Below are 26,202 nucleotides of genomic sequence, written 5' to 3' on the forward strand. Positions count from 1 at the left end.
TCTCACAAAATTTAAGCTGGAGAAGAAAATCATCGCTATTACAGTATATTGTAGCCAATCTCCTTTGTCTGTGTGTTTGGCATATTTTGTCTTAATTCCAAAAACCTTTCAAGAGGAACAATATGTTTAAAAAGTGTCAATATAGTATTTTTACCTCTTTAATAACACATTTATTAAGTCATCCCTGGCACAAATCTAGTAATTAAATATTATAGATTGATTACATAAGCATATTTTGGTTGATTTAAAGTAATATACCGTTGTCTTTTAACTGTCATATTTTTAGCATCAGCACTTGATTCTTGTACACTGAGAAAACATTGTTTAATATTTTCTCCTTAACCTGCCTTGTGGCAGCGGGAAAAACTGCTCAGGAGGCATTCTTCCTATGCAGTGTGTACAAGTGGAGCAGAAGAGCACTATTCATCATCAAAGAAAAAACGGGTTACAGTGGATTTTTCAATACTGACAGCTCTGTCCTTACCAGAGAGAAATTATCATGCAACTCTTCCATTACAAGTAGTATTCTTTTGTGTGTGTGTGTGTGGTTGGATGGTTTGTTTGTTTAAATGTATGAGTCCAGTGAAGTTCTGACAATTTTGCTAAACCACTGAAGCAGATTTTTTTAGAGAAAATAGCTCAAATAATCAACAAACGTCATCACATCACATGTATACTGAAATGTAAATAAAACAAAATCAGTTTTATGAGATAGCTTTTTAAGGCTGCTTCTAGCAGATGGTAAAATTGTCATTTAATCTTTTCCTTTCTTGCTAATGGATTAATTTCCAATGTGAAACAATTGACAATAATGCTAAGATTTTCAAACTTTCACCAATCTCTTTAAATATTTTTCTATTTAATGTATTTTCAGAGTAGTAGTCAGCTTTACTAATTGACCTTGCAGCCTTTCTGAAGTTCATGACATGTTGATGTATTTAGGTTAAATTTCCCAGTGGGCTGCAGTGATTGAGGATAGAGCTTTCTTCCAGCACCATGCATGGCAGAAAGCTATTACCACACCGAGGTATGAGACTGTGCAGTTAGCACAGTAGCATAGGTTCACCCCCAAGATAAAAGGAACAGTTCATTTATTTGTTTAAACGTAGTTAGAACCTTCCCCAATCCGCTGGGCATTCTGGGCAGCATACAACATCAACAAAAGCATAATAATAAATAAGTATATCAGAACAAGGCAAAGTTAATCCCCAAGTAAAGCCAAATTCATGAAGGGAGACAGATGAAGGATTGAAAAACTTCATCCTAAAGAATTAATTCAGGCATATATGTGCTTGAATTGGATTTGTGTTTTTGCATGATGCAAAAGTTTACACTGTGTTGAGTACTCCTCTATCAGACCCTGAGTTATCTGCTGAAGTAACTCTTACATCTTACAAAGTTTGTTAGTAATGATGGGGGATTCTTTCTGTTCTTCGTGTTTTGCTGTGCTATGTTCATAATCTCTAATTTCACCCTGCACTGATTGGTATTTTGTGTGTATATACTTCCAGTTTTGCTATTGAAATATGAGATTCAGAATTAACAGCTCATCATGGTTTGTCTCACACCTGAAACACATAAACATTGAATTATGGCTCTATCCTTAGATCATGGGTAGGGAATTGTTAACCTTTTGATGAGATTGGCACCCATCCTCTCCTTGCGTTCCTGGATCCTTCTGAGAGAGAGAATGATGCTGAGAGACAAGAGAAGATACAGAGAACAGAGATGGAGGGAATTAAAAATGTTCGCTGGAAAGAGGCCAGGCTATATAATTTCAGTACTGTTTTGAAGAAGAAGAGCCTTGGGGGAAGACTTTTGTATGCAAATATAAATTATAGGAAAGAAAAACCCTCGACTGTTTTAAAGCAAGAACCTGTTTAGAAGGGCAGTACAGTATAGTGATTAAGGTGGTGAATTAGAAATTGGGAAGTCCTGGTTCAAGTCCATCTTCACTGGGTGACTTTCACTGGGTGACTTTCAGCAAGTCACTCTTTCTCATCTTACCCCACCCTTCAGGATTGTTACTGTGGAGAAAAAAAAATTCCCCTAACAAATTAATAAAATAAATAAAAGGGCAATACAGATCTGGGATTTTATATGAAAGAACATCCAAAAGCTGGATGATATGTGGGTGGTTCCAACCCTGCGAATACAGGAAAATGACCCAGAAAAGTTTGTTCATATTATTAATTTCAATCACATATTTAAGAACATTTGACATAAGAAATGACGTGTGTACAAAACATGAAGGATAAAATGAAGTTAAGTTTTGTCCAGTTTTTTCAGTATGCTGATTTTCTTAATCATCTGTACTGTTCACACATGAGTGTTAGAATACAATTGTGTCTCCTTTTGGGGAGATTGGGATGCTTGCATTTATGTTTTTATGTTAATATTTAAATATCTTGTTTTTCAGAACCAACTGGCTTGCATTTCAGGAAGTTCTGTTGTTCGTTGTGATAAACTTGATCAAGCTGAGATAAGGAGCTTACTGATGTGTTTCCTTCATGTTTTAAAAAGCATGTCAGAAGGTAAACAAAGCATATATTTTTCATCATGGCCAATGTACATCACATAAATGGATTTGCATGCCTGCAGAGTAACCATTTGGATAATTGTATATGAGCTGTTTTGGGCAGGACAATATCCCTTCTCTTATGCCTCTGCACATGCCCAGCACTGAGTTTCTTGTGTTTTCTCAATTTCTTTTCAGCCACTGTAAAATATATATTTTCTTGTAGCTTTTCTGTTCTTTAAAGTAATGTGTTGAATGTGTTACTTATTTTTCTTTCTTTGGTACCAGTTAATTTTATATCAATTGCAGTGCAGGATTTGAAGACTTGGAGTGGCTAATTCCTCAGCACCAAAATACCTGGACTTTGGAACGAGCTTTTCCTGAGATTTGCCAGATTCCAGGCCTAGTAGACATTTATGTCAGAAAGAGTTGTTCAAGTCCATTCATTTAGGATAGCAGCAGTTTCCATCAGTGTTTGGTTTTCATCATTGTACCTGAGTCCTCAGTGTTGCTGAGGGTAATCAGATTCAAGAACATCCATGGGATGTCCACAGACTAGCCTCATGGTAACTGGGAGTCAAGGAGTTCACACAGATCCTTTCTGGAGGAGTGCAGCCCAATCCAAAACAGATTCATGTCAGTCCTGAATTCAGTTTTACATGAAGCTGAGAAACTACTGTAGATTCAGTTGAGGGAGGAAAATAAACGATGAGCCTAATAAAGACACCAATTCACTTGCTCTTCTGGCTGAGGTGAGGGCTGTCTTTGCAGAAAGAAGATGCAACAGGACAGTTGCCAAAGTCTTAGATGGTTGCCTAATTAGGGTGGACAGTATGGTAGAGAGACTCCAAGGAACAACCATAGCTGATCACAATTTATTCAGATCCTTCATAAACCCAAAATGTAAAGGGGTGCAAGAAGATTTTTTAAAAATTAGGATAATGAAATGCTGAAACCGTGCTAAATTGACTTTAAACAGCTGCCTTAAAACATAGGGCTATAAAGTATTCATATAAAGTTGCAGCATGACAAACGACTGAAAAAAGGTAGAGAAAATTTTCTGCCATGTCTCATTAAAATAAAATAAAAAAAATTCAGATGACATACTCTATTACAGTACAAGGAACAGCATGCACAGTTCAAGATGTAAAAGCTGCACCGTCCATACTGCGAGGGACAGTGTTGATACGTTTGGATGGTGGGACAGTCATTATCCTGTGACAATGAACAGCCAAGAGGGGAGAAAGTGACAGTGACTTCAAACCAGTCTGAGGACCACTAGAAAAAAACCTGTCACAGCTACTGCAGGGTTCATCAGGGTGATCTGTTGAATCAATTTCTGGTAACTGCTCAGAATTGGAGAAATCCTGGGGAAAGTACAAAGCTACTGGGATAGGAAAGGCATCTGATTTGGAAGAAAATATTACTGAATCAAATACAAATAATACAGATAATCTCCAAGGAAATTGCATTCAATTATGAAAGGTGAATGAAGTGGAAGAAAGCCTTCTGGCAAAAAAGTAAACAACTTGATAAAAGTCATCCTCTGTTCCTTTGTTTGGCATCTAGTGGTACGATGTCAAGCAATTCAGATCTGTGAAGGATCAAAGAAAGTAGGGTGTCAAATTTCTTTCTGGGTCCCCAAATTGAGCCTCAATCCCATGGGATGAACCATGGGATGCAATTCATCTCATCTCTATGTGTGCACATGGAGGTGCATTCTCTATTTCAAAGGAGGTAACATTTTATCAACTGCTAAGAAGTCCATTTCAATACATATTTTTGAGCAGGCTTTTAACTGCTGATTTAAACTGTTAGTTTTAGTTGTTAATTCTACTGTTTTCATTTTCACTTTTAGTGCCATTTTAACTGTTTTTGATGTCTTGATTCTAAATTTCAGTTAGTGTAAGGTGCTGAGAGACCTCAGTAGTTGACAATACATAGAGTTAAATAAATCAGTTTCTGAGTACAGGTGGTCTTGATCAATCAGTAACAAATTCTGCTCAGTCTTCAGTAGCATAGAAACTCAATTTGTTTCTGGGCAAAGGTTTGAATTTGGTTCTTAATGATTCAGGAAAAGTATCTATATTGTACATCTGTATTGTTCATTGTTAAGCAAGTCGTTTTAAAGGAAGATTATGTAGCATGGTTATAACTTCCTTTTAGCTCCTTAAATCTAAAGATAATTGAAAAGGTGATGGTACCATCTAATTACAGTTTTATTATCTTGTGCTTTGTAGATGCTCTGTTTACGTATTGGAACAAGGCCTCAATCTCAGAACTTATGGATTTTTTTACTATTACAGAGTAAGTTGAAATGTTTAGTGCACTGTACAGTTATTTGTTGTTTATTTGTTCAGTCGCTTCCGACTCTTCGTGACTTCATGGACCAGCCCACGCCAGAGCTTCCTGTCGGTCGTCAACACCCCCAGCTCCCCCAGGGACGGGTCCGTCACCTCTAGAATATCATCCATCCACCTTGCCCTTGGTCGGCCCCTCTTCCTTTTGCCCTCCACTCTCCCGAGCATCAGCATCTTCTCCAGGGTGTCCTGTCTTCTCATTATGCGGCCAAAGTATTTCAGCTTTGCCTTTAATATCATTCCCCCAACTGAGCAGTCTGGCTTTATTTCCTGGAGGATGGACTGGTTTGATCTTCTTGCAGTCCAAGGCACTCTCAGAATTTTCCTCCAACACCACAGTTCAAAAGCATCGATCTTCCTTCTCTCAGCCTTCCTTATGGTCCAGCTCTCACAGCCATATGTTACTACGGGGAACACCATTGCTTTAACTATGCGGGCCTTTGTTGTCAGTGTGATGTCTCTGCTCTTAACTATTTTATCAAGATTTGTCATTGCTCTTCTCCCAAGAATTAAGCGTCTTCTGATTTCCTGACTGCAGTCAGCATCTGCAGTAATCTTCGCACCTAGAAATTCAAAGTCTTTCACTGCTTCTACATTTTCTCCCCCTATTTGCCAGTTATCAATCAAGCTGGTTGCCATAATCTTGGTTTTTTTGAGGTTTAGCTGCAAGCCAGCTTTTGCACTTTCTTCGTTCACCTTCATCATAAGGCTCCTCAGTTCCTCTTCGCTTTCAGCCATCAAAGTGGTATCATCTGCATATCAGAGATTGTTAATGTTTCTTCCAGCGATTTTAACTCCGGCCTTGGATTCCTCAAGCCCAGCATGTCGCATGATGTGTTCTGCGTACAAGTTGAATAGGTAGGGTGAGAGTATACAGCCCTGCCGTACTCCTTTTCCAATCTTAAACCAGTCCGTTGTTCCGTGGTCTGTTCTTACTGTTGCTACTTGGTCGTTATACAGATTCTTCAGGAGGCAGACAAGGTGACTTGGTATCCCCATACCGCTAAGAACTTGCCACAATTTGTTATGGTCCACACAGTCAAAGGCTTTAGAATAGTCAATAAAACAGAAATAGATGTTTTTCTGAAACTCCCTGGCTTTTTCCATTATCCAGCGGATATTGGCAATTTGGTCCCTAGTTCCTCTGCCTTTTCTAAACCCAGCTTGTACATCTGGCAATTCTCACTCCATGAATTGCTGAAGTCTACCTTGCAGGATCTTGAGCATTACTTTACCAGCATGTGAACTAACTGCCACTGTTTGATAGTTTGAACATTCTTTAGTGTTTCCCTTTTTTGGTATGGGGATATAAGTTGATTTTTTCCAATCTGATGGTCATTCTTGTGTTTTCCAAATTTCCTGGCGTACAGCATGTATTACCTTTATAGCATCATCTTGCAAGAGTTTGAACAATTCAGCTGGGATACCATCGTCTTCTGCTGCCTTGTTATTAGTAATGCTTCTCAAGGCCCATGCAACCATTCTTCAGGATGTCTGGCTCTAGTTCACTGACCACACTGTCAAAGCTATCCCCGATATTGTTATCCTTCCTATACAGAAGTTCGCAACATTGTTCAGGAGGCGGCAACAAAATAGATCCCAAAGAAAGAGAAAACCAAGAAGGGAAAATGGCTGTCTGCTGAGACACTAGAAGTAGCCCAAGAAAGAAGGCAAGCAAAAGGCAACAGTGATAGGGGGAGATATGCCCAATTAAATGCAAAATTCCAATGGTTAGCCAGAAGAGACAAGGAATTATATTCTTGCCACCTTTTCTTGATCTCTTCTTCTTCTATTAGGTCCTTGCCATCTTTGTTTTTGATCATACCCATTTTTGCCTGGAATTTACCTCCAGTGTTTCTAATTTTCTGGAAGAGGTCTCTTGTCCTTCCTATTCTATTGTCTTCTTCCACTTCCACGCATTGCTTGTTTAAAAATAATTCTTTATCTCTTCTGGCTAACCTCTGGAATTTTGCATTTAATTGGGCATATCTCCCCCTATCACTGTTGCCTTTTGCTTTCCTTCTTTCTTGGGCTACTTCTAGTGTCTCAGCAGACAGCCATTTTGCCCTCTTGGTTTTCTCTTTCTTTGAGATGTATTTTGTCGCCACCTCCTGAACAATGTTGCGAACTTCTGTCCATAGTCCTTCCAGGACCCTATCTACTAAGTCCAGTCCTTTAAATCTATTCTTCACCTCCACTGCATATTCTTTAGGAATATTAGTGAGCTCATATCTAGCTGATCTGTGGGCCTTCCCTAATCTCTTTAGTCTGATCCTAAATTGTGCAAGAAGAAGTTCGTGATTTGAACTACAGTCAGCTCCATGTCTTGTTTTTACCGACTGTATAGATGTCCGCCACCTTTGGCTGCAAAGGATGTAGTCAATCTGATTTCAGTGTTGTCCATCTGGTGAAGTCCATGTATAAAGCCGTCTCTTAGGTTGTTGGAACTGTATAGTTACCCTATTATAAACACAATATAAATCTTAAATGTAAAATTCAAGATAAATGTTGTATATGATGTTGTAATATCGTAAACATTTCAGTTATAAAAGTATATGGTGACATAATATCTAATTCAAGAGATAGCATATGAATTATCTTTGATGTTGGCTCTAACATTGGCACAGTTTGTGGATAGTTAACCAGGACTAGGACCTAAATCAGGGTGACTTCTTCTTTGCACTGCTTCTCTGCACCATTCCCATTTTGACTATCTTTTTAGTTTTTCCATTATGCTGCCATCATCAATCCATCATCAATCACCTTTAGCCTATATCCTTCCGAAATTCAATATGAAATTAATTTTGCTGATTTCCTTTCATTAATTTCATTTAGGCCCCACACCTCTTTTTACTGTACTTTCATGTAGCTATAAGGTGTCCTGAACATTTTATTGAAAGGCAGCTTATATTATTAATACTCCCCCGTTGGGGGAGATGGGCGGTGATATAAATTTAAATAATAAATAAATAATAATTACTGGATATGTATGCATGTATGTATAACTCCAGTAGTGTCCACAGGAAATCTTGGAAGAAAATAAGAAGTCTTAATTCAGAAACCTAAAATAGTAAATTCATTCATCCATTCATTCAGCTATCCCTAAAAAAAAAAATAAGGGAAGCCCTGATAAAGACCAAATGAAAATCTGTCTCATTTCTCTACCTGATTCCTCCCATCAGCCCAGAAGGAAAGCATTTTTATACAGTATGTGGCCAGCATTTGATATTTGAAGATGAAATCTACAATAATTCTTACTGTGTTCTTTGCAGAGTATGCTTGCATCAATTTCAGTACATGGGGAAGCGATACATTGCCAGGTACTGTGTATAAGTTAAGTGTGTTATTTTATTGCAACAAAATGCTTTAAAATCTTGATTGAATAATATCCATCTAACACTGGAAAAATGCATAGCAAGTAGGTAAGTAATTCGACTTAGTGGTCTGACATGTCATCTGTGTCTCCTTACTGTTTTTCTGCTTCACCTTGACATTTTTTGATGTCTAGCCATAGAAGTTTGTGTTAATTCTTATAGCTATCGAGATTACAGAATGTTTGACTAAGGAAAGTAGCATATTCAATACAATATTTGGTACCTGAATTATTGTTACCAGTAAATCATTCATACTTCTTCACATATTTTCTTAACTCTGTAGGAAGCCTGAGAGAAGCATCATATGTGTCTCCCATTCCTGACCACTGTTAAAGAGACTGATCTTTGATGCTTTGATACCAATTTTCAGTGACTACATAAAATAGTAGAGCATTTTACTATTGAAAAAGTAGCCTCCTCAAATAGTTCTGGAATGAGCCTGTTGCTTGCAGGTTCACATTATTTGCTACTGATTGAATTGCTTATTATAGACACACAACTTTATTTACCTGTTTTCCTACCTAATTTTGCTTGTATGCTTCCTATTTCCCAAGAGGCCCAGGGCAGCTAACCATGTCAGGGTACTGGTCTCTCCATAGCTTATTCAGAAACACTACCAGTGCAGTTTCCATGCTGAACCTTGCCTGAAATCTGACTGCTAAGGGTTGGTACCCTCTAGAGCAGTGTTTCTCAACCTTGGCAACTTTAAGATGTGTGGACTTCAACTCCAGTTGCCAAGGTTGAGCAACACTGCTCTAGGGCTTTCTGCAGTTGCAGGGCCACCACTTGCTCTATAAACTTTCCTTTAAAAAGAAGATTGGAGACACAACCAAAGTTACCCCAAACAGTTGGATTGAGCAACAGCTTCTTGAGCAGGGGGCACAGCACAGTCTACTCCAGAGGTGATAGAAATACCCCTTCACTCAGTGAAGCATTGATTATCCCTCATATCCAACCTCCTGCCACCTCATGGGAAGCCTTAATTAGCAGTGATCCAACTGGGATGTGGTGGCACTGACAGTGACACTGCAGAGAGCCCTCTCTACTTCCTCAGGACTCAGTTCTGTTGCACTGAATACAACGATGTGTTGCGTTTTTCTTCTGTTCTGCTCAAATACATTTAAAACAACCCCATCTGAATTTTTGCTGATTTTTTCCTTAGCTCTTTATCTGAATGGCAATTCCTTGCAAGTGTGTGGAAGAATGTTTTCTGAAGTTAATTGATATTCTGAAAATCAACACTGTTTATCTTCAATAAACATTGGGTCACTTTCAGTTATGTTTGCCTGCTCCATAACATTGTTCTTATGAAATTGCAGAGGTGCCAAATTAGTGTCTGGGCAGTATCACTTCAGACTGCAGGTGAGAACTCCCCCATCCAAGAAACATGTGCGCAGTATGTTTAGATTACCCATCTTTTACGTTCTGGTTTCCAGCACTAGAGCTTTCACCTGCAATCTCAAGTTAAGAGTCCAAGGTAACAGATTTGCATTCAGACTTCCTGATTGTGAAGGTTGGGTCTTAATTTTCAGGTGATGAGAATGTTTGTGCTAATAAAGTTTGGGGTGAGGGCACAGTGGACTTGAATCACAAGAATGATTGCATTACCATACTGTATATTAAATATAGTGATAATTTCTGTGAGTTCAAGCTATTATTCCCAGGATTTGCTCTTGTATTAGAAAGAAGAATAAATTAACTGATTTAATTATTATAATGGCTATTGCACAGAAAATACATCATCCAAACAGCATGTGAAAATACTGAAATTAAAAACATGCATGTTTCTGATTTTATGAGGGGGGGCTTAAAAGAAATTCACAAACAAATATTAACTTTACACATTGAAATGCACCAAAGGAATGTGTTAGCAAAGAAATGCATGCGATATTTACACACCCTATAATCAGAGTAACAGGGAAGTGTGTAATTCTGGTATTGGTTTTCGTTTCTTGTCAGCTCTGGTGGTGGTACACACTGGGAGGTTAGTCTGTACTGATTGCTAACTCAGATCACTTTTCTATTTCCTTCATTTGATTGCTGGCAAGTTTAACAAACTGTATGGCTCTACTCCCTTCCTGCCTCGGTAAGATATAGGTGTTAGCATTTCACTTAATTCTGCTTTAACTGCATGTGTTCTTACTAAAGACTTGCTGACTTTCCTTTAACTTTTTTTCACAAATGCATATGACCCACAATATATTTTAACTTTTACATGTAAACAACCTCCTGAGGTACTTGTGAAATACTTATTTCTGCTAATCAATGTAAAACTAGGACTGGTTGGTGAAGTAGTTAATCTTTTTGTCTAAGTCTGGTTTTAAAGACTACCATGGCTGACTTTCTGAAGACCATCCAACATTTAAAAAATTTTTCTGGTTAGGAATTAAATTGTACGAGTCACATTCTCTCTATATTGCGGGCCATATATAATTGCTTTGGCTGGTTGGATTTGTTCACATGGACATTAACTAAATATACAATAGGCTACTTTGTATTTTCATCTTCTAGTAGAATTTTTGCTTGAGCTGCTTAACTAACTCTCTCCCTCTCATGCTGCAGTGCAACATGTTTAACTTTTGCTTCTGTCCCATTTCACTCATCTTGCAGGAACCAGGAGGGGTTGGGACCCATAGTTCATGATCGAAAATCTCAGACATTGCCTGTTTCCCGTAACAGAACAGGGATGATGCATGCCAGATTACAGCAGCTGAGCAGCCTGGATAACTCTCTCTCATTTAGCCACAGTAAGTTCCATGACATCATAACAGCTGAAATCTCATCTGGTACCACAACACCAGGGGCAGGTCAAAACCCACACCAGAGCATGTCATGGACTTTAGTTTTCTAGGTCAAACCACAACATGAATCTGCTCACTGGAAAGCAGCAAAGCCAAATGGAAACACAATGTTGAACATGGTTGACCACAGCATTTTAATGCATATTCAAAATACTCAATACAGACTCGAAAATTACAAATTTACATTCTGTGGTGTTCATCTTGAAAGTATTTTATTTTGTAAGTGCCGTTGGGAATTGTGTCAGTTTACAGTTTGTCCTGAGTCCTCTTAAAATGGGGAAGCGTGCTTAGTTGATCATGTGACCATGTTTTGACATAAAGTTTAAGAGAAAATATTTTGCAGTAGTATGAAAATACTATGAAAATGTAAAGTCCATGATTTAGTTTGGATGTGAAGAAGCACACAGTAATTAAGTGACTTTTTCTGTGTTTTCAGTGTGAGAAAAATATCAAGTTTGCTTGGAATTTCTGTAGACAATGGTAAGAAAATGAGGTTACAGTCAGATTTTGTTGGAACTGCTTGAAATAATCTTTGGAGATACTTCAGTTTTATTAGTAAGAACAGCATTCAATAGGCAATTTTTTAATTATGTAAAATATCAAGTCAAGAACTGGCAGCTTGCTGAAATAATGTATGCATATATGCACATAGACACACATACCTACACACCCATATATTTCTGTCACATTATTCCCTTTTAGGGTACACAGCACTTGGTAGAGTGTAGAAGAAGATGAAGCAATAGTAAGTGAAATAAATTAAAGGCAAGGGTTTAGAAAAAGGAAAAGAAACCTAGCTAAAACTGGCTTACACCAAGACCCTTTGCTATATTTTTCCATACCTACTGTATCTATCCTTGTAAACCATCCTTGCTTTCATTATGTCCATATACTGCTTTTATTCTTCAAACGTCTTACTCAGATTGCTGCAAAAGTTTCTATCAAAATCCAGCTTTTTCAGTTTTCTTCTTCCTCTCAACCCATTCATACCTTTCTTTTGCAATTTGATCATTTATTCTCTTCATGATCAAATCGTATCTATATACTCTTTGTACCAATCGTTCACTTTTATATCTGGTCCACTTTAATTCATTCTTGAGGGGAATGATGTTCCATAGGGCAGGCACTGTGATAAGTAAGGCATGTCTTCTGCTTTAAGCAAGGGACTTGGAGCATACCTACCTTGTCGGTACTGGGAGGATAAGCAGAAACAATTGGAGACAAGTGATCCCTCAAATAACTTAGTGCTATGCTATGTAGGACTTTATAGATGACACCCAGCATCTTGAATTGTGGCCAGAATACAACTGGGATCCAGTGCAGCTCACAGGGAAGATGTATGACATGTATATACTATAGAACACCCCAAACTGCCTACACCACTGCATTCTGGACCACTTGCAGCTTCTGAATTCTCTTTAAGGGCAGCTCCATATAGAGTGCATATGTAGAACAATAATTCAGCAGGGAAGTGACTAGGTCATAAGTGACTATTAACGGGGCCTCATGATTCACAAATGGGCACAATTGGCACAGAAGATGAATTTGGGCAAAGACCTTCCTAGCCACAGCTGCCATATGCTCCTCAAGCAGGAACCATGCAACTAAGAGGATCCCCCAAATTGCACAGAGATGAAATAGCAGTGCTACCCCATTAAAAAACAATGGAAAATCTATGGATGCAAGAGGCCTCAAAGCCTATAACCTCTTGGTCTTGCCTGGGTTGAGCAGCAATCCCCCTCCAGAACCTCACAGCCTCCAAACACTGGGAAATAAATTCAGTGGCATCACTTGATTGCAGTAGAAGAGAGTGTAGCTCAAGATTGAACCATAGAGTTCTTGTTGTGCTCTGAGCTTGGTTGTTTGCTTGCTGACATTTCATTACCCAACTAGGTAACATCATCAGTGTCATCAGTGATGATAACCCTAGTTGGGTAATAAAACATCTGCAAGCAAACAACCAAGCTCAGAGATCACTTCAGTTGCCCACGGCAGAGATATGCAACTGAATATCATCAGAATACTGTGCCACCTGATTATCTCACCAGAGGCTTCACGTAGATGTTGAAAAGGAGGGTAAGACAGTAGAGCCTGTGGCACCCTGCAAAGCAGGGGGCCTATGGCAAGACCTCTCCCTACTGCCACCAACTCTAGCTGGAACCAACCTCGAAGAAGAGAACCACCACAAAACATAACCAACCAATAGGGACATGGATCTAAAATACAGACAGCTGAACTCAAAATCCCAAGGGCAAGACCACTTCATCAGGCCCAAACTCTACTCAAGTAACCACCAAGCAAGACTATACCTCAGTCAACTCCATAGGAATTTGAGTTGAGACAGCCAGACTCTCACTCTGAGAAAATACAAGCAACTTTATCCAACAAATGCCTGGAATAGTTCTCACAGTGGCCCTGTAAATGCTCCCCTGGTTCCTCCTTGCCCAGGAGGAACTGGGTCACCTTAAACAGGGCCATCAGAGGGCTATTTGGAGATGAGATAAGGACAGAAAAATAATTATGTTTTGGAACCCTTGTTGCCATAAGATCATCCTCAAGAAAGTCTTTTACTCATGTTCAGTTGGGTTCATTCTTTGTTTTCCTCCAGGGACATTCTAGGGATCACTTATACTGCTTCACCACCCAGAATGTCTCTGAAAACCAGGGGACCCTCCAGGATCCATATACACAGAGAGTCCTTGTAGGTGTGATCCAGTTGAAGCCCTTGTCATCCTCTCATTCCAAGCAGGGACTAAGGCCTCAGGTGAACCATGAACCAGATGCTCAGAAACAATCCCAAGTCCCTCTGAGGCCCATCTGCATCCATCAGACACCTGCGGTAGACTGACTGAATAGGTCATTCCTCCCAGTGGTGGGGTGCTGCTGGAGAGAACTTCAAGGCTAACAGGGAGTAACCAGACCATGACAAGGGACTGATAGTAACATCTGCCACATTCAGATAGTTGGCCATCATCCTGAGCAAAAAACAGATCTAGCATGTGAACCTGCTGTGAGTCAGACTTTTGGTAATCTGGGTCAACTCATGGTTGCCATGAACTTCCAAGCTGCCTCTGAATCTGCACCTAAAGAAGACATGTTGAAATTCCCCAGTGCCATACATTTGGAAACTCCACTGTCAATCTGGCTGCAGCATCAAGCAGCTCGGGTAGGGAGCTGCTGTGTTGCAGGGAGGCTGGTATGATAGCAGCAGTGTCATCTGATCCCTGCAGCCTCACTTCACAAACAGGGCTTCACTTATGTTTATCTGCAGCAAAGACCCTGGAAGCTACCCGTCTCTCAGATAACAGTCACCACACTACTGCTCCTACTTCGGAGCTATGGCTCATGCCACACACAGAACCCTGAGGGCACATTTCTGACAAGGGCCGTCTCCCTTTCACACCTACCAGGTTTCACTAATACGTGCAAGGTTGGCCCTCTCACTAGTGATTAGATTGTGGATGAGTGGAACTTTATTACAGGCTGACCATGCATTCAGCAACAACAGCCAGAAAGTGAGAGCCCTTGAGGCTCTGATGACCAGGCACTGGGGCAGAGCACAGGTGGCTGGAACACCGCATCGGTCCTAAACACCTAAACTGTGGGAAGGATTTGTGACCCGTATTTGTTACTCTTCACACACAAGTATGCCATTTCCTTTGCATTCAACTGACCTTTTTGTTTTATCTGTCATATCTAACATCCATATAACAAAATCAGCAGAAGCACATTCTTATACACAGGTATTTTCATTTCTTTGTATATTGTTACATTCCTTGCAATAGACCTTGTCGTTTCTACTGGAATTTACATGTCTTAAAATTTCTGCATTTTTCCATCTTTAGTAAACATGTTAGGAAGATACACAATTCATCTACTTCCTCTGGTTTTGTGTCATTATTATGTGACTTGCTATTATTCAATGCATTTTCTCTGTCAAACACAGCAGCCTTTTTCTTTGATACATTAATTTTCAGATTGTTCTTGTTGCATCATACAATCTAACTTTCACTGCAGATCATTCTGGTTCAGAGCCAACAATGCAGCAGCATCTGTGTACAAAAATATACATTCACATCCTAATGTCACCACAGGCATCCTTATATGCTTAGCCATAGATATATACAACTAAAGGGACATCATATACGCTTATCTTATTGTCTGCTCATTGTTCAACCATTTGGTAACCATTCCATTTATTCTCATGCATGCATAATTTCTGTTGTATACTGCTCTGATCACATTCAGCAACCAACTTTCAACACTGTACAAAATGTTCTGTAATTCAAGCCTCTTCCCTTTATCATGCGCTTTCTTTAAATTAATGAGATTATAATAAACTTTCTTCCATTTGTACATATCTCAATGACCTACTGATCCACTTTTGACACTACTAAACCGTGACGTACTGTATCCCACATTCAGAATGTCTAATCAGCCCATCAGTGAATTTTTCAGTCTTTCATAATAATCAATAAATTATGCACTTAGATTTCTATTTTTTACTTTGTCATTCTTCCCTTTCCTTTTAGTTTCACAAACACAGAACCCATCTATGTTTCTTTTTAAAATTTATTTATCTCATTTGACAATTATTTATATACCATTTCCTTTCCTTAGAATCCAAGCTGCAATTTTTCATATACGATGGACATCATCAAACCATTATTTTTGGTTAACTAAAGCTTTCACACAATGCCTTTTAATAATATCAAGTGGGAGTAAACTTGATTACTGCCTGTTTCTTTGTACCTGTGTCTCCACTGCCTTGTTCCTGTGCCTGAAAGGAAAATGCAGAGGGAGATAGCAAACAGAAGCACAACCATATTTTTGTTTCTGGATGGATCCCATTGAAGCAACTTTGTGACTAGTCCAGAATCCACAACATAGTTGTGCCTCTGATTCTCTTTAAAAATGCCGAATGTAACCGCATCGCTCATAAAGTGGCTTGCTTTTGGTGTGTGCCAACTTGGAGAATTGCATTTTATCTTTTTTTAATATGTATATTTTTACATTATTTGAATAAACTATGTTATTTATCTATGCTACATTTTACGTACTTATTTTAGTATCTCAATAAAATTCATTGACCATTCCGTTCAAGTGCAACAATGAATAAATAAATCTAGGAATGAATTGATTTCACCTATCAAGTTTGTAATATAGGAACTGCAAGCTAATTAACCTAAAACATACTCACTTCATAAATTACTTTGATTATATGTAAGGCAGCAACTTAAATAGTGATTTTTGAAAAACAAACTATATAAAAAACAAGGTAATTCTTAATCATTAGATGTTTATGCGTGAAAGCAGTGTTTCCCTCAGGCTAAACTCTGCTGCAGCCTAACTGCTGTGTGTGCCAAACTGAATCCAGGGAAGGAGGCTCTGCTTGATTCAGTGCTGTGGTTTTGCTTTCTTCTTCCTTTCCATCTTCAATACAATTAAACTATTCAAAGATTTGAAGTAGAACTGTTTGCTCTCAGAGGAGCTACAGTATGTGTGCATCTCTGCATGAGTCTTTGTTCAGAAATTAACCCGAGAATGATGTCTGTTAAGAAACACAGGTTTCTTAATAATATTAATAAAATTAAAACACCTTTCTTCTAAAGGTGACTGTTTCTAGCTGCCTAAAAATTATGGAGTAAGCAGCATAAAGATTTTTGTATATAAACAAATATTAAATCTTGGACTCATATCCACCCTTCGTTTTCTAATTTAATAAACAAGAAAGGACATGTCACAGATTTGGAAATACTGCTATAGGGCTACCTAAGTGTGTGTCATAATTTTTGAAAAAAAATTCTGGTAGTTACAAAATACAAACTAATCTAGAATTATTAATACCTATCATTATTGTTTAGGGAACTGTAATACACAGCCTCGTGTGGCACAGAGTGGTAGGCCACAGTATTGCAACCAAAAATTCCCCACAAACCGAGTTCTATCCCAGCGGAAGCTGGGTTCTCGGGTAGCCGGCTCAGGTCGACTCAGCCTTTCATCCTTCCGAGGTCGGTAAAATGAGCACCCAGCTTGCTGGGGAAGGTGACGACTGGGGAAGGCAATGGCAAACCACCCCGCTATAGTCTGCCAAGAAAACATGAAAACAGCGTCCCCCCAAAGGGTCAGACGTGACTCAGTGCTTGCACAGGGGACCTTTCACCTTTCACCAATGCATTGTTACCTTTAGTATTATATTAAACTTCTCTGGAAAATAAGGAAATAAAGGTAAATGCAATGTTATATGCATTATATTATGTGCATTATCTTGTTTAATAATTGTTTACTATCTATATATGCAGCTCTATATTTCTGTAACAAAATAAAAATGATCCAAGTAAAAGCTACTTCAAATTTATGCAGGTTATGGCCATTCAGAAGCAGATGTTCTTCATCAATCCTTACTTGAAGCCAATATTGCCACTGAAGTGGGTCTTACAATTTTGGATACTTTATCTTTGTTCACAATGGCATTCAAGGTATGTTTTTAGATATGTACAATTGTGTATTAATACTGATCTTCCTTAAAAACATGAAAACAGTATCTAACTGTACTATTTTACAGATGGAAATATTCCTGCTCCAGAACTTTCTTTTACAATTGTGTTTAGGCTTCCTTGGTGGTATTCCTAAATGTAGGGTCTTTGTATTATACCGTACAACATTTTAAACCCTTTCCAGCTGCCCACCAAAAAACTAACAAAAGCACACTGCCTAGCTGTTGAGATTTTAGCAATTAATACGAGTTGCAACCAGCAGGACTCTGTCCAGCGACAGTCTGGTCAATCAAGGTGATAACGTTAATCAGCACTTCTGCTGATTAATAGAATTCCCAGTACTAATGGTTTTGAAAAAGGTTTGCTATGTACACTGGCACATAGTGAGTCAAACTACTATTCAGGTACACAAATCGAGACTTATCTTGTACACTTCTCTGAATCCAGTCATTGTCAACTGACAATATAATAAACTTTTTCAAAAATACAACTTGTTAATATATCCATATGTTGTTAATCAGGATATTGCAAATTTGGTTAGGCAGGAAAGCCAGCTGGGTGACCTTGGGCCAGTCACTCTCTCTCTCAGCCCAACTCACCTCACAGGGTTGCTGTTGTGGGGAAAATAGGAAGAGGAAGGAGTATTAGGTATGTTTGCCGCCTTGAGTTATTTATAAAAATAATGAAGGTGGGATAAAAATAAAATAAATAAATAGTTATGAGTTTCTGAATTGTTTTGTATGCAGATCATAAAGATAATTGATTAGTGGATCTATACAGTAGTGCAGGGGCCTTAATGTAAATAATTCTAATTTTTTCAAAATACACATTTTCTTAATTTTAAGAATCAGCTGTTGAAGGACGATGGCCATAATCCCCTGATGAAAAAAGTATTTGATGTATACCTTTGCTTTCTACAAAAAAATCAGTCAGAAACAGCTTTAAAAAATGTTTTCAGTGCACTAAGGACATTAATTTTTAAGGTAAGTGGTCTTAATTTTATTTCCTCGATAGTGCATGTTGTATTGCTTTATGATTTCACTTGCTATTTATTTCTCTACATGTAAAGAATTGGTTAAGTGCTTTTCCCCGTATCATAGATCTACATTTTAAGTCAAAAGCTACTTCTGTTCGAAATTCCAAAGCCTGTCTTTTAGATGGCAGAATAGCTATAATCAGGAGCATCCTGACAATTTTGTGGACTTACAGCATAGAAACTAACTGCTAGATTCTAAATAAGGTACTGTTTGACTTCGGTGAAGCATGTCTCATAAACAGTAAACTGAACACTCCAGTCCAATAAGAGGGCCAGTGCGCAGATTCTAAATTGGGTGAGCCTTAGTATTCATATTTGTCAGTCTGGTTATGCAGATTCTCCATTTGATTAACACTGCAGAAAAGTACAGTATATCTGATCTGAAAGCTTGATAGCTCCCCAGGCTGTGTACGTCACAGGCCGAGACCTGGAGAGAGATCCCTTCAGAGCACCATGAGTCACTTGAAACAGTAGCTCCCTAATGAGGCTGTGGTAATCAAACTTTGTTTTACATTTTCTTGGGGAAATGGAGGGGTATATCTGGGCCTGAGTCCCTCTTTACCCTTAGTTCATATTTTATGCTTTGATGTGGCTTGTGAGATAATAAAGCAGCCATTTCAGTCAGGTCATCAATAGTTGCTCTGAGGCAGTGAGAGAGGAAGATTGTTTTAAAAAATGTGTAATTCCCCTTCAGAAGCTACAGATTGGATGTCTAGATTTTGACTAGTCAGGCTAATAACATTTACTATCGTTGTGTGAAATGTTCCATTTTATGATCTGAAATGCTGTTCAGTATTACTGTATTTTCTTATATTCTATTATGGGTCAAAGATCATACTTATAGGCTTAACCATGTGGCCAGTTGTGATCCTTTATGGATCGAGATACCCTGCTGATGGTTGCTCATGCAGTAGTCACCTCCTCACACTATACATGGGGCTGCCTTTAAGAACATCCAGAAACTACAGCTGATGCAGAATGCAGCGGCCCAGGCAGTGATGGGTGCATCTCTGTATACTGTATGACAGCTTTACCATTTGGCTTCTGGGTATGATTCAAGGTGCCGGTTGTCACCTTTAAGATGCTATATGGCTCCAGACCTGGCTACCTGAGGGATCACCTTCCCCTGTAGTCATCTGTCTGTCCAGCCAGATCAAATACAGTCAACTCTGTCCAGGTCCCATCTCTACAAAGGTCATCTGAAGGTGCCCCAGAGGCAGGCATTCTTTGTTGCAACTCCCTCCCTGGGGAAATGCAATCAGCAGCATCCTTCAGGAATGAGATCTACCTGTTTTGAAAATCTACCTCTTCCATCTTGCTCAGGAGAAAGGGTGTCCATTGGTTGAAAGAGGGGGTTGCAGGCACATGGCATTTGTATTTATTAGGTTTTTGAATTTTTTACACTGTGTATTTAAGTATTTTAATACACAGTATTAAAGTATAACCTTAAATACACAGTATTTTACACTGTGTATTTAAGATTATATGGAGTGTTTTATATTTTATGTTATGAACTGCATAAAACTAATATTGGAGTGGGAGTGAATGGCATACAATCAATGTAAATAAATAAATAAAATTATTTTACATTCCATTTTTATAATTGATGTGGAAATAATTTCCATTCTGTTTAATGTCCCACATCCTTTTTATTTTGCTCAACTTTGGTAACCATGAAAATGCATTCAGAAATATATTTTAAAAAACCCTTTGTTTTGCTTATGATTTGATTTCCTCCTTGTTTTGTTAAGTTGGTCTTAACAGAAAAAATGTTTTTTTCTCTGCTCTACAGTTCCCTTCTACATTTTATGAAGGGCGAGCTGATATGTGTTCTTCACTGTGCTGCGAAATTTTGAAGTGCTGCAATTCCAAACTAAGTTCAATTCGAACTGAAGCTTCACAGCTACTTTATTTCTTAATGAAGAATAATTTTGATTATACTAAAAAGAAATCATTTGTAAGGACACATTTACAAGTTAGTATACTTGGTTGTTTCACTTGTTTCATAAAGATAAAACTATGAGAATTTATTGTCACTGAAATACATATAACAAATGGAGATAGTGCATAGATTATAAGCGTATGTATCTATGCATGCAAACACACACACTTTTTTATCATGTGTTGCTCTGTTGTCATAAACAAAAAATACAGAAGGGCAATCCTTATTAATCAAAGAGTAAGTTTTATATTTACATAATTCTGTATTATGGGAAATTGGGAAATTTTGTTACTCAGTTTGCAAACTGACATTCTGCAGAGCAGATTTATGTAGTATAGCATAGCCTACCTTATTTTATGTTTCAGTGATCATGCAATTTCTTTTGCAAGACTGCAGGTCTCAAAAGTTTTTTTCTCAGAAGGGAGGGACGGAGGCTGACCTTTCATTCTGATCTTTTATTGAAGGAATTCCAACTTTGATATTAGGCATACGTGGTTTATCATCAGATATATTCAGGAGGCCAAGATCTTACTTAGTATATTTTTGGTATATTACTTGGTATATTTCTGGTATATCATCTGGAAAGTCAGTTAATTTTACCCATTTTTAAATCCTGCCTTCAAATTGTAAAAACGTTATTTTAATAAGTAAGATATGATATGACTTTATAATGTAGCAATGAGTTTTGCAAAATAAATGTTAAGTAGCAGGAAAAAAAATAAATGCACCAGTTTCTGATATGAATATTGTTTTAAAAGCAATACTTGTATGGAAAATTATGATTGCTAATTTAAATTATAATGTATGCTTCCAAGTTGAAGCTGTAAGATAATGTACAGATTCTTGAATTTTGAATATTGATCAGTGACCAAAATTATGCTTTTGCATCTTAATAGGTTATCATTTCTGTGAGTCAGCTGATTGCAGAAGTTGCTGGAATTGGAGGAACCAGATTTCAGCAGTCTCTTTCCATCATTAATAACTGTGCAAACAGTGACAAAACAATTAAGGTTTGTAGAATGGTTGTTATTATATTAAATATCTGGCTCCATTCCCTTGGCATTTACAGAAGCTCCAATGACAAAACAATCTTTACAGATCATGAATACCATAATAGCAAAGAACTAAATGTCCCACAGACAAATACAAAAGGAAACTAGATATGTTTTAGATTTTCAGGTTAGATATCCAGAAACAATGGTTATTCTTGATATCTAAAAAATAAATATATGAGTAAAATCTTGTATAGATGTTGTTAAGGAATCAGTTTAGAAATTACTATATAACATGATGTAAATTCATATGTGATTATCCTGTAACATAGTTGTTTTACTTTGAAGGAAACAGTATAAAACTATCAGGCATGAATACAAGCAACATAGTACAATGTGATCACTATGCAATAAGGGGTTGAGAACCTTGAGTTCCTCTTGATTATTGTTGGAAAGGAATTCTGTGAATTAGTATCATATTCAAGCGTTTACCTTTGAGAACTAGAAAGTAGAAGACAGAGCTGTGCATGCAGTCTCACTTCCTGCTCTCTTCGACCTCCACTGTCAGGGCTCAGCTGGAAGCATCATCTTCCTCAGAAGAGAATCAAGCTGTGGCATGTCAAATATCAAGCAACTAAGCCGAGTACTAGCATTGAAAAATAAGATGCAAGCTATATTATTCCCAACTCTCATACAGAAGTCTCAGAAACCTCATCCCCTCACCTACTTCTGAGAATACAGGTGGCAAGAGGAAGAGAGCCAGAAATTAACCAGGCTGAAGAATGGTTGTTAACAGGAAAAATCTTCAGATGAGAACTGAACATTTGCAGGATGGGATCCTAACAAAATTAAGGCTGTATAGCTTCAGTTGCATCTGGGACATCTCTACGTCAAGTTGGAAAAATGTGCTTTTGATCTTTCTGAAGTTGATTTCTTGGTTTATCATATTTCTGGTATCGTTTAGCGATGGACTAGCCAAGACTCAATCCATGTTACTCAAGTACAACCATGTAATGTGAAGGAGTTTCAGAAGTTCTTGGGATTTGCAGCCTACTATTGGACATTTATTCCCAACTTTGCCCAGATGGCTGTACTTCTTACTGACTTATTCTAAGACTCTCTTCTATTAAATGGGAAGCAACACAATAAGACTTCTAGAAACGTAAGGTTTGTTAACATCAAGTACTATATGTCAATCTGAACCTCAGCAGTGTAGTCAGTCTTACTACATCTGTGAACTCCAAAAAGATTCTGCTACTTTGTATATGGAAATTCAGTCCTACTGAGAGAAATTTACAATATGGGCAAGGTTATTCTTTGACACCTAGTGCTTTAAATACCTCCAAACAATGAGAAAATTCAAAGATAAATTTGTTCTTGTCTAGGTTCCCTTTCACCATCTTTTACATTTCACAGTCAAATAATCTCATCCCTTGAAGACTGATACTGAATATGGACTGTTTGCTGAAACCTTCAGTGCTGCAAATGCCTGACTCTCTGTAACTCTGACAAAAGTCTGTGAACAGATTTATAAGTTTACAGCCCAGCACAACAGTCGGTGAACTGACTCACTGATTATTTCCTGCAGGAGTCTCTGTAGGCTGTGAAATCCACAAGTTCAGCCAAGAGGTCAAAGGGGCATTTTACCTGAAGTTGCTTAAATGTTTGTAGAGTATCTGCATGATTTGAATCTCCAATACTGCAGGATTCTGGAACATGCAGACAGCTGTTTTCTTCAGAGTACAACTTAACACATGGAAGTTGAAGAGAGTATGGAGTGGAACCAGCATATGCACCCATCTTCCCTCTGCTTTCATCTGTGTGCATTCAGGCATTCAGGCAAATGCCTGAAGAGGACTTCCGTCTATATTGGATGTGTACAAATCAGTTTACTCCTCCTTTGTGGCCTTTGTTTTGTGCTCACTTCATTTATCATATTATTTCAATTGTAGCATACTACGTTTCCTTCTGATGTAAAAGATTTGACGAAACGCATCCGTACAGTCCTAATGGCTACAGCACAAATGAAGGAACATGAAAATGATCCAGAAATGCTAGTAGATCTTCAGTATAGTCTGGCAAAGTCTTACGCTAGTACACCCGAACTGAGAAAAACATGGTTGGATAGCATGGCAAAAATTCATGTTAAAAATGGAGATTTTTCAGAGGTAAGCAAAATAGAAAGTATATGGGTTTCTTAAAGTGATCTCATGGTACTACTTCATAATTTTTTTAAAAGTTGAAGTAATTTGATCCATGTTCTTTTTTTTTTACAGCAAGAATGTTAAAAATGTAGGAAACTTCATTTCAGTCTAAGCAAAAAGTTGTGTTATCTATATACTTGTTTTTGAAGAACAGTCAGATCTCCTAATCTGCTGAGATAGTCATTTTTTCTGAAATAAGTTCCTGTAGTTTAGTTAGTGCTAAACATTGTTTGCCTCTTATCAGAAGAACATTCGAATTGGGCTCTTCTACTACTTCACCCTTATTATCCTGAGTTTTATGTGTCCATTTCGGAAGCGTAACTTTCATAAATTTACTAACTTACCGGTCATCTAGTCCAACTCTTTGCAGAGTGCAGGCATTTACTAAACCATCCCTGACTGGCACTTAGCCAGTTCTAATTTGAATATTTCCATTGAAGAGATGCTCATGACTGTTTTAAGCACACTGTTCCATCACAGTTCCTGCCATCTGGAAGTCCTCCTAATATCCAGCTTGAATATCTCTTTTTCCACTGGTATTTGCCCCAAACTCATTTTCATCAGATTCACTCTTGGTCATGATAGCCTCATAGATACTTGTAGACCACTATTATACCTCCCTTCCATCTAGCTATCTCCTCTCACTCAGCTTGGTTTCCAGGCCTCTTATCCTGGTAGTTCTTCTTTGAACTTGCTCTAGCTGCTACATATCCATTTCAAAGTGTGATGGCTAGACACAGTGAAACAATTGCCTCCCATGATCTGAAAACTTCTTCTGTTCATGCAGCTCAGATTTCTTTTTAATTGTGCATCACACTGCTTCTCTTCTTCATGTTCAGCTAGTAGGGCACAAGTACTCCTAGATCCCTTTCACACACACATGCCACCACTAGACTTGGTCTCTCATGGTACAGTCCTGTACTATGCATTTGATTTTATCTGCTCAGATGGTCAGACTTACATTTGTCATAGCTAGACCCTATCCTCTTGGAATTAACCCAATGTTTTAAGCCCATCAAGGCCATTTTGAGTTATAATCTTGTTCTTTGTGTTAGCCAGCCCATCTAGCTTGGTGTCATCCACAAATCTGGTAAACATCCCTTCCCTTTCATTCTGTAGATCAGTATTTCTTAAACTTTTTTGTCTCAGGACTTCTTCCCACTTTTAAAAATTATGGAGGACCCCAAAAGAACTTTTGTTTCTATGGGTTATATTCATCAATATTTACCATATTAAAAATTAAAATAGACACATTTGTTGCCACTACCACTTTTCATGATCGTTTGATGGGATTTTAATATTATACTCTGGTTTCTTTTCAGATCGTTTAAGGACTTTAATATTGTATTATTTTTCAACATAGGCTGCCAAATAATTTTGATTTCATGGACTCTCTGAGAGGGTCTTGAGAGACCCCAGGAGTCCTCGGACTACACTTTGAAAAACACTGCTCTGGATCATTTATAGATATGTTTAATAGCACAGGACCAAGGATGGAGCCTGGAGGACCTTACTCAATACTTCCAGATCAATGCAAACAGTCAACTTGGGAAGAATATTTTCTGTTCTGACAAGTAATAATAATAGCAGTTAATGGCTGGGGTGATCCTAAATTGAAGCAATATTCATTTATTTAAACTACTGCAACAAATCCAATCATATTTATAAGCATTTTCCTTTCCTTTTGTTTTTGATAAATTGTGTATTTTGTTTTTTCATTATTATTAAAAGTGAAGTAAAATTTTTGAAGATATTGAAATTGTTGTCACTCTGAATTAGGTTTGCTATACTGCTCAAATTTTAAGCTTTTGCTCTAGATGTCTACAGAATTTCTCATTATTGCTCTTTCTGTTCATAATCTAGGCAGCAATGTGCTATGTTCATGTAGCAGCTCTGGTGGCTGAGTATCTTCTACGGAAAGGTGTGCATCATTGTTATTTCTGGACAGTAAAATATTTTAAAATATATTAAAAATACCATTGTTACTGCTGGCTTGTGATACAGAATATTAGTTTATTATATTCATACCAGCCTTTTCCAAAAGCTTAGGTAATAGATTTTTAAAAATTCTTTTGGCCCCACAGTATCCATAGGCAGTGAGTTGGCTTCATGATTGAGCAGGGTTTTGATCCTATGTTTGTATCACAGAGCCTCTAAATAAGTTTGAAATGCATATGGTTACATAGTAAAACAAACAAACAAAAACAGTTCTTTGCTTTCTGCAAAACACACTTTTCTATTCCAGGAGTTATTTCAGATGCTCTCTGAAATGTGGTAAAATATTTTCTTATTTAGAATGAGGGTAGAAAACATTGACCACAATGACCACAATCTAATTCAATTTAACTATGTCATCACATAGCTAAATCATGCTGCCCAACATCCTAAAGAAGCTATTGAGGATCAGTGGTTTTGAGTCATCACCACATTGCCAAGTGCAAAACCTAGGCTGCATGTGCATTCCCTAAGGGAGAAGCC

General features: G+C 37.9%; 1 protein-coding gene across 5 annotated transcripts in view; it reads left to right on the forward strand.

Annotated features, from left to right (window-relative positions):
- Nucleotides 1–26,202, forward strand: part of DOCK9 (dedicator of cytokinesis 9) — a 133,616-nt gene that overhangs the window by 91,634 nt on the left and 15,780 nt on the right. For 2 of the 5 annotated variants that reach the window (XM_063304808.1, XM_063304809.1), the window contains exons 35-44: nucleotides 2,420–2,534; nucleotides 4,759–4,825; nucleotides 8,151–8,198; nucleotides 10,863–10,999; nucleotides 17,417–17,532; nucleotides 18,396–18,533; nucleotides 20,379–20,561; nucleotides 21,425–21,538; nucleotides 23,473–23,688; nucleotides 25,588–25,645. In XM_063304808.1, the coding sequence (XP_063160878.1) occupies nucleotides 2,420–2,534; nucleotides 4,759–4,825; nucleotides 8,151–8,198; nucleotides 10,863–10,999; nucleotides 17,417–17,532; nucleotides 18,396–18,533; nucleotides 20,379–20,561; nucleotides 21,425–21,538; nucleotides 23,473–23,688; nucleotides 25,588–25,645 (1,192 nt within the window). Of the gene's footprint in view, nucleotides 1–2,419; nucleotides 2,535–4,758; nucleotides 4,826–8,150; nucleotides 8,199–10,862; nucleotides 11,000–11,489; nucleotides 11,534–17,416; nucleotides 17,533–18,395; nucleotides 18,534–20,378; nucleotides 20,562–21,424; nucleotides 21,539–23,472; nucleotides 23,689–25,587; nucleotides 25,646–26,202 lie in introns of all 5 variants that reach the window. The other 3 variants (XM_063304811.1, XM_063304812.1, XM_063304810.1) reach the window with 2 other exon arrangements.

The sequence above is a fragment of the Candoia aspera genome, chromosome 5, assembly GCF_035149785.1.
Source record: "Candoia aspera isolate rCanAsp1 chromosome 5, rCanAsp1.hap2, whole genome shotgun sequence".
NCBI lineage: Eukaryota > Metazoa > Chordata > Lepidosauria > Squamata > Boidae > Candoia > Candoia aspera.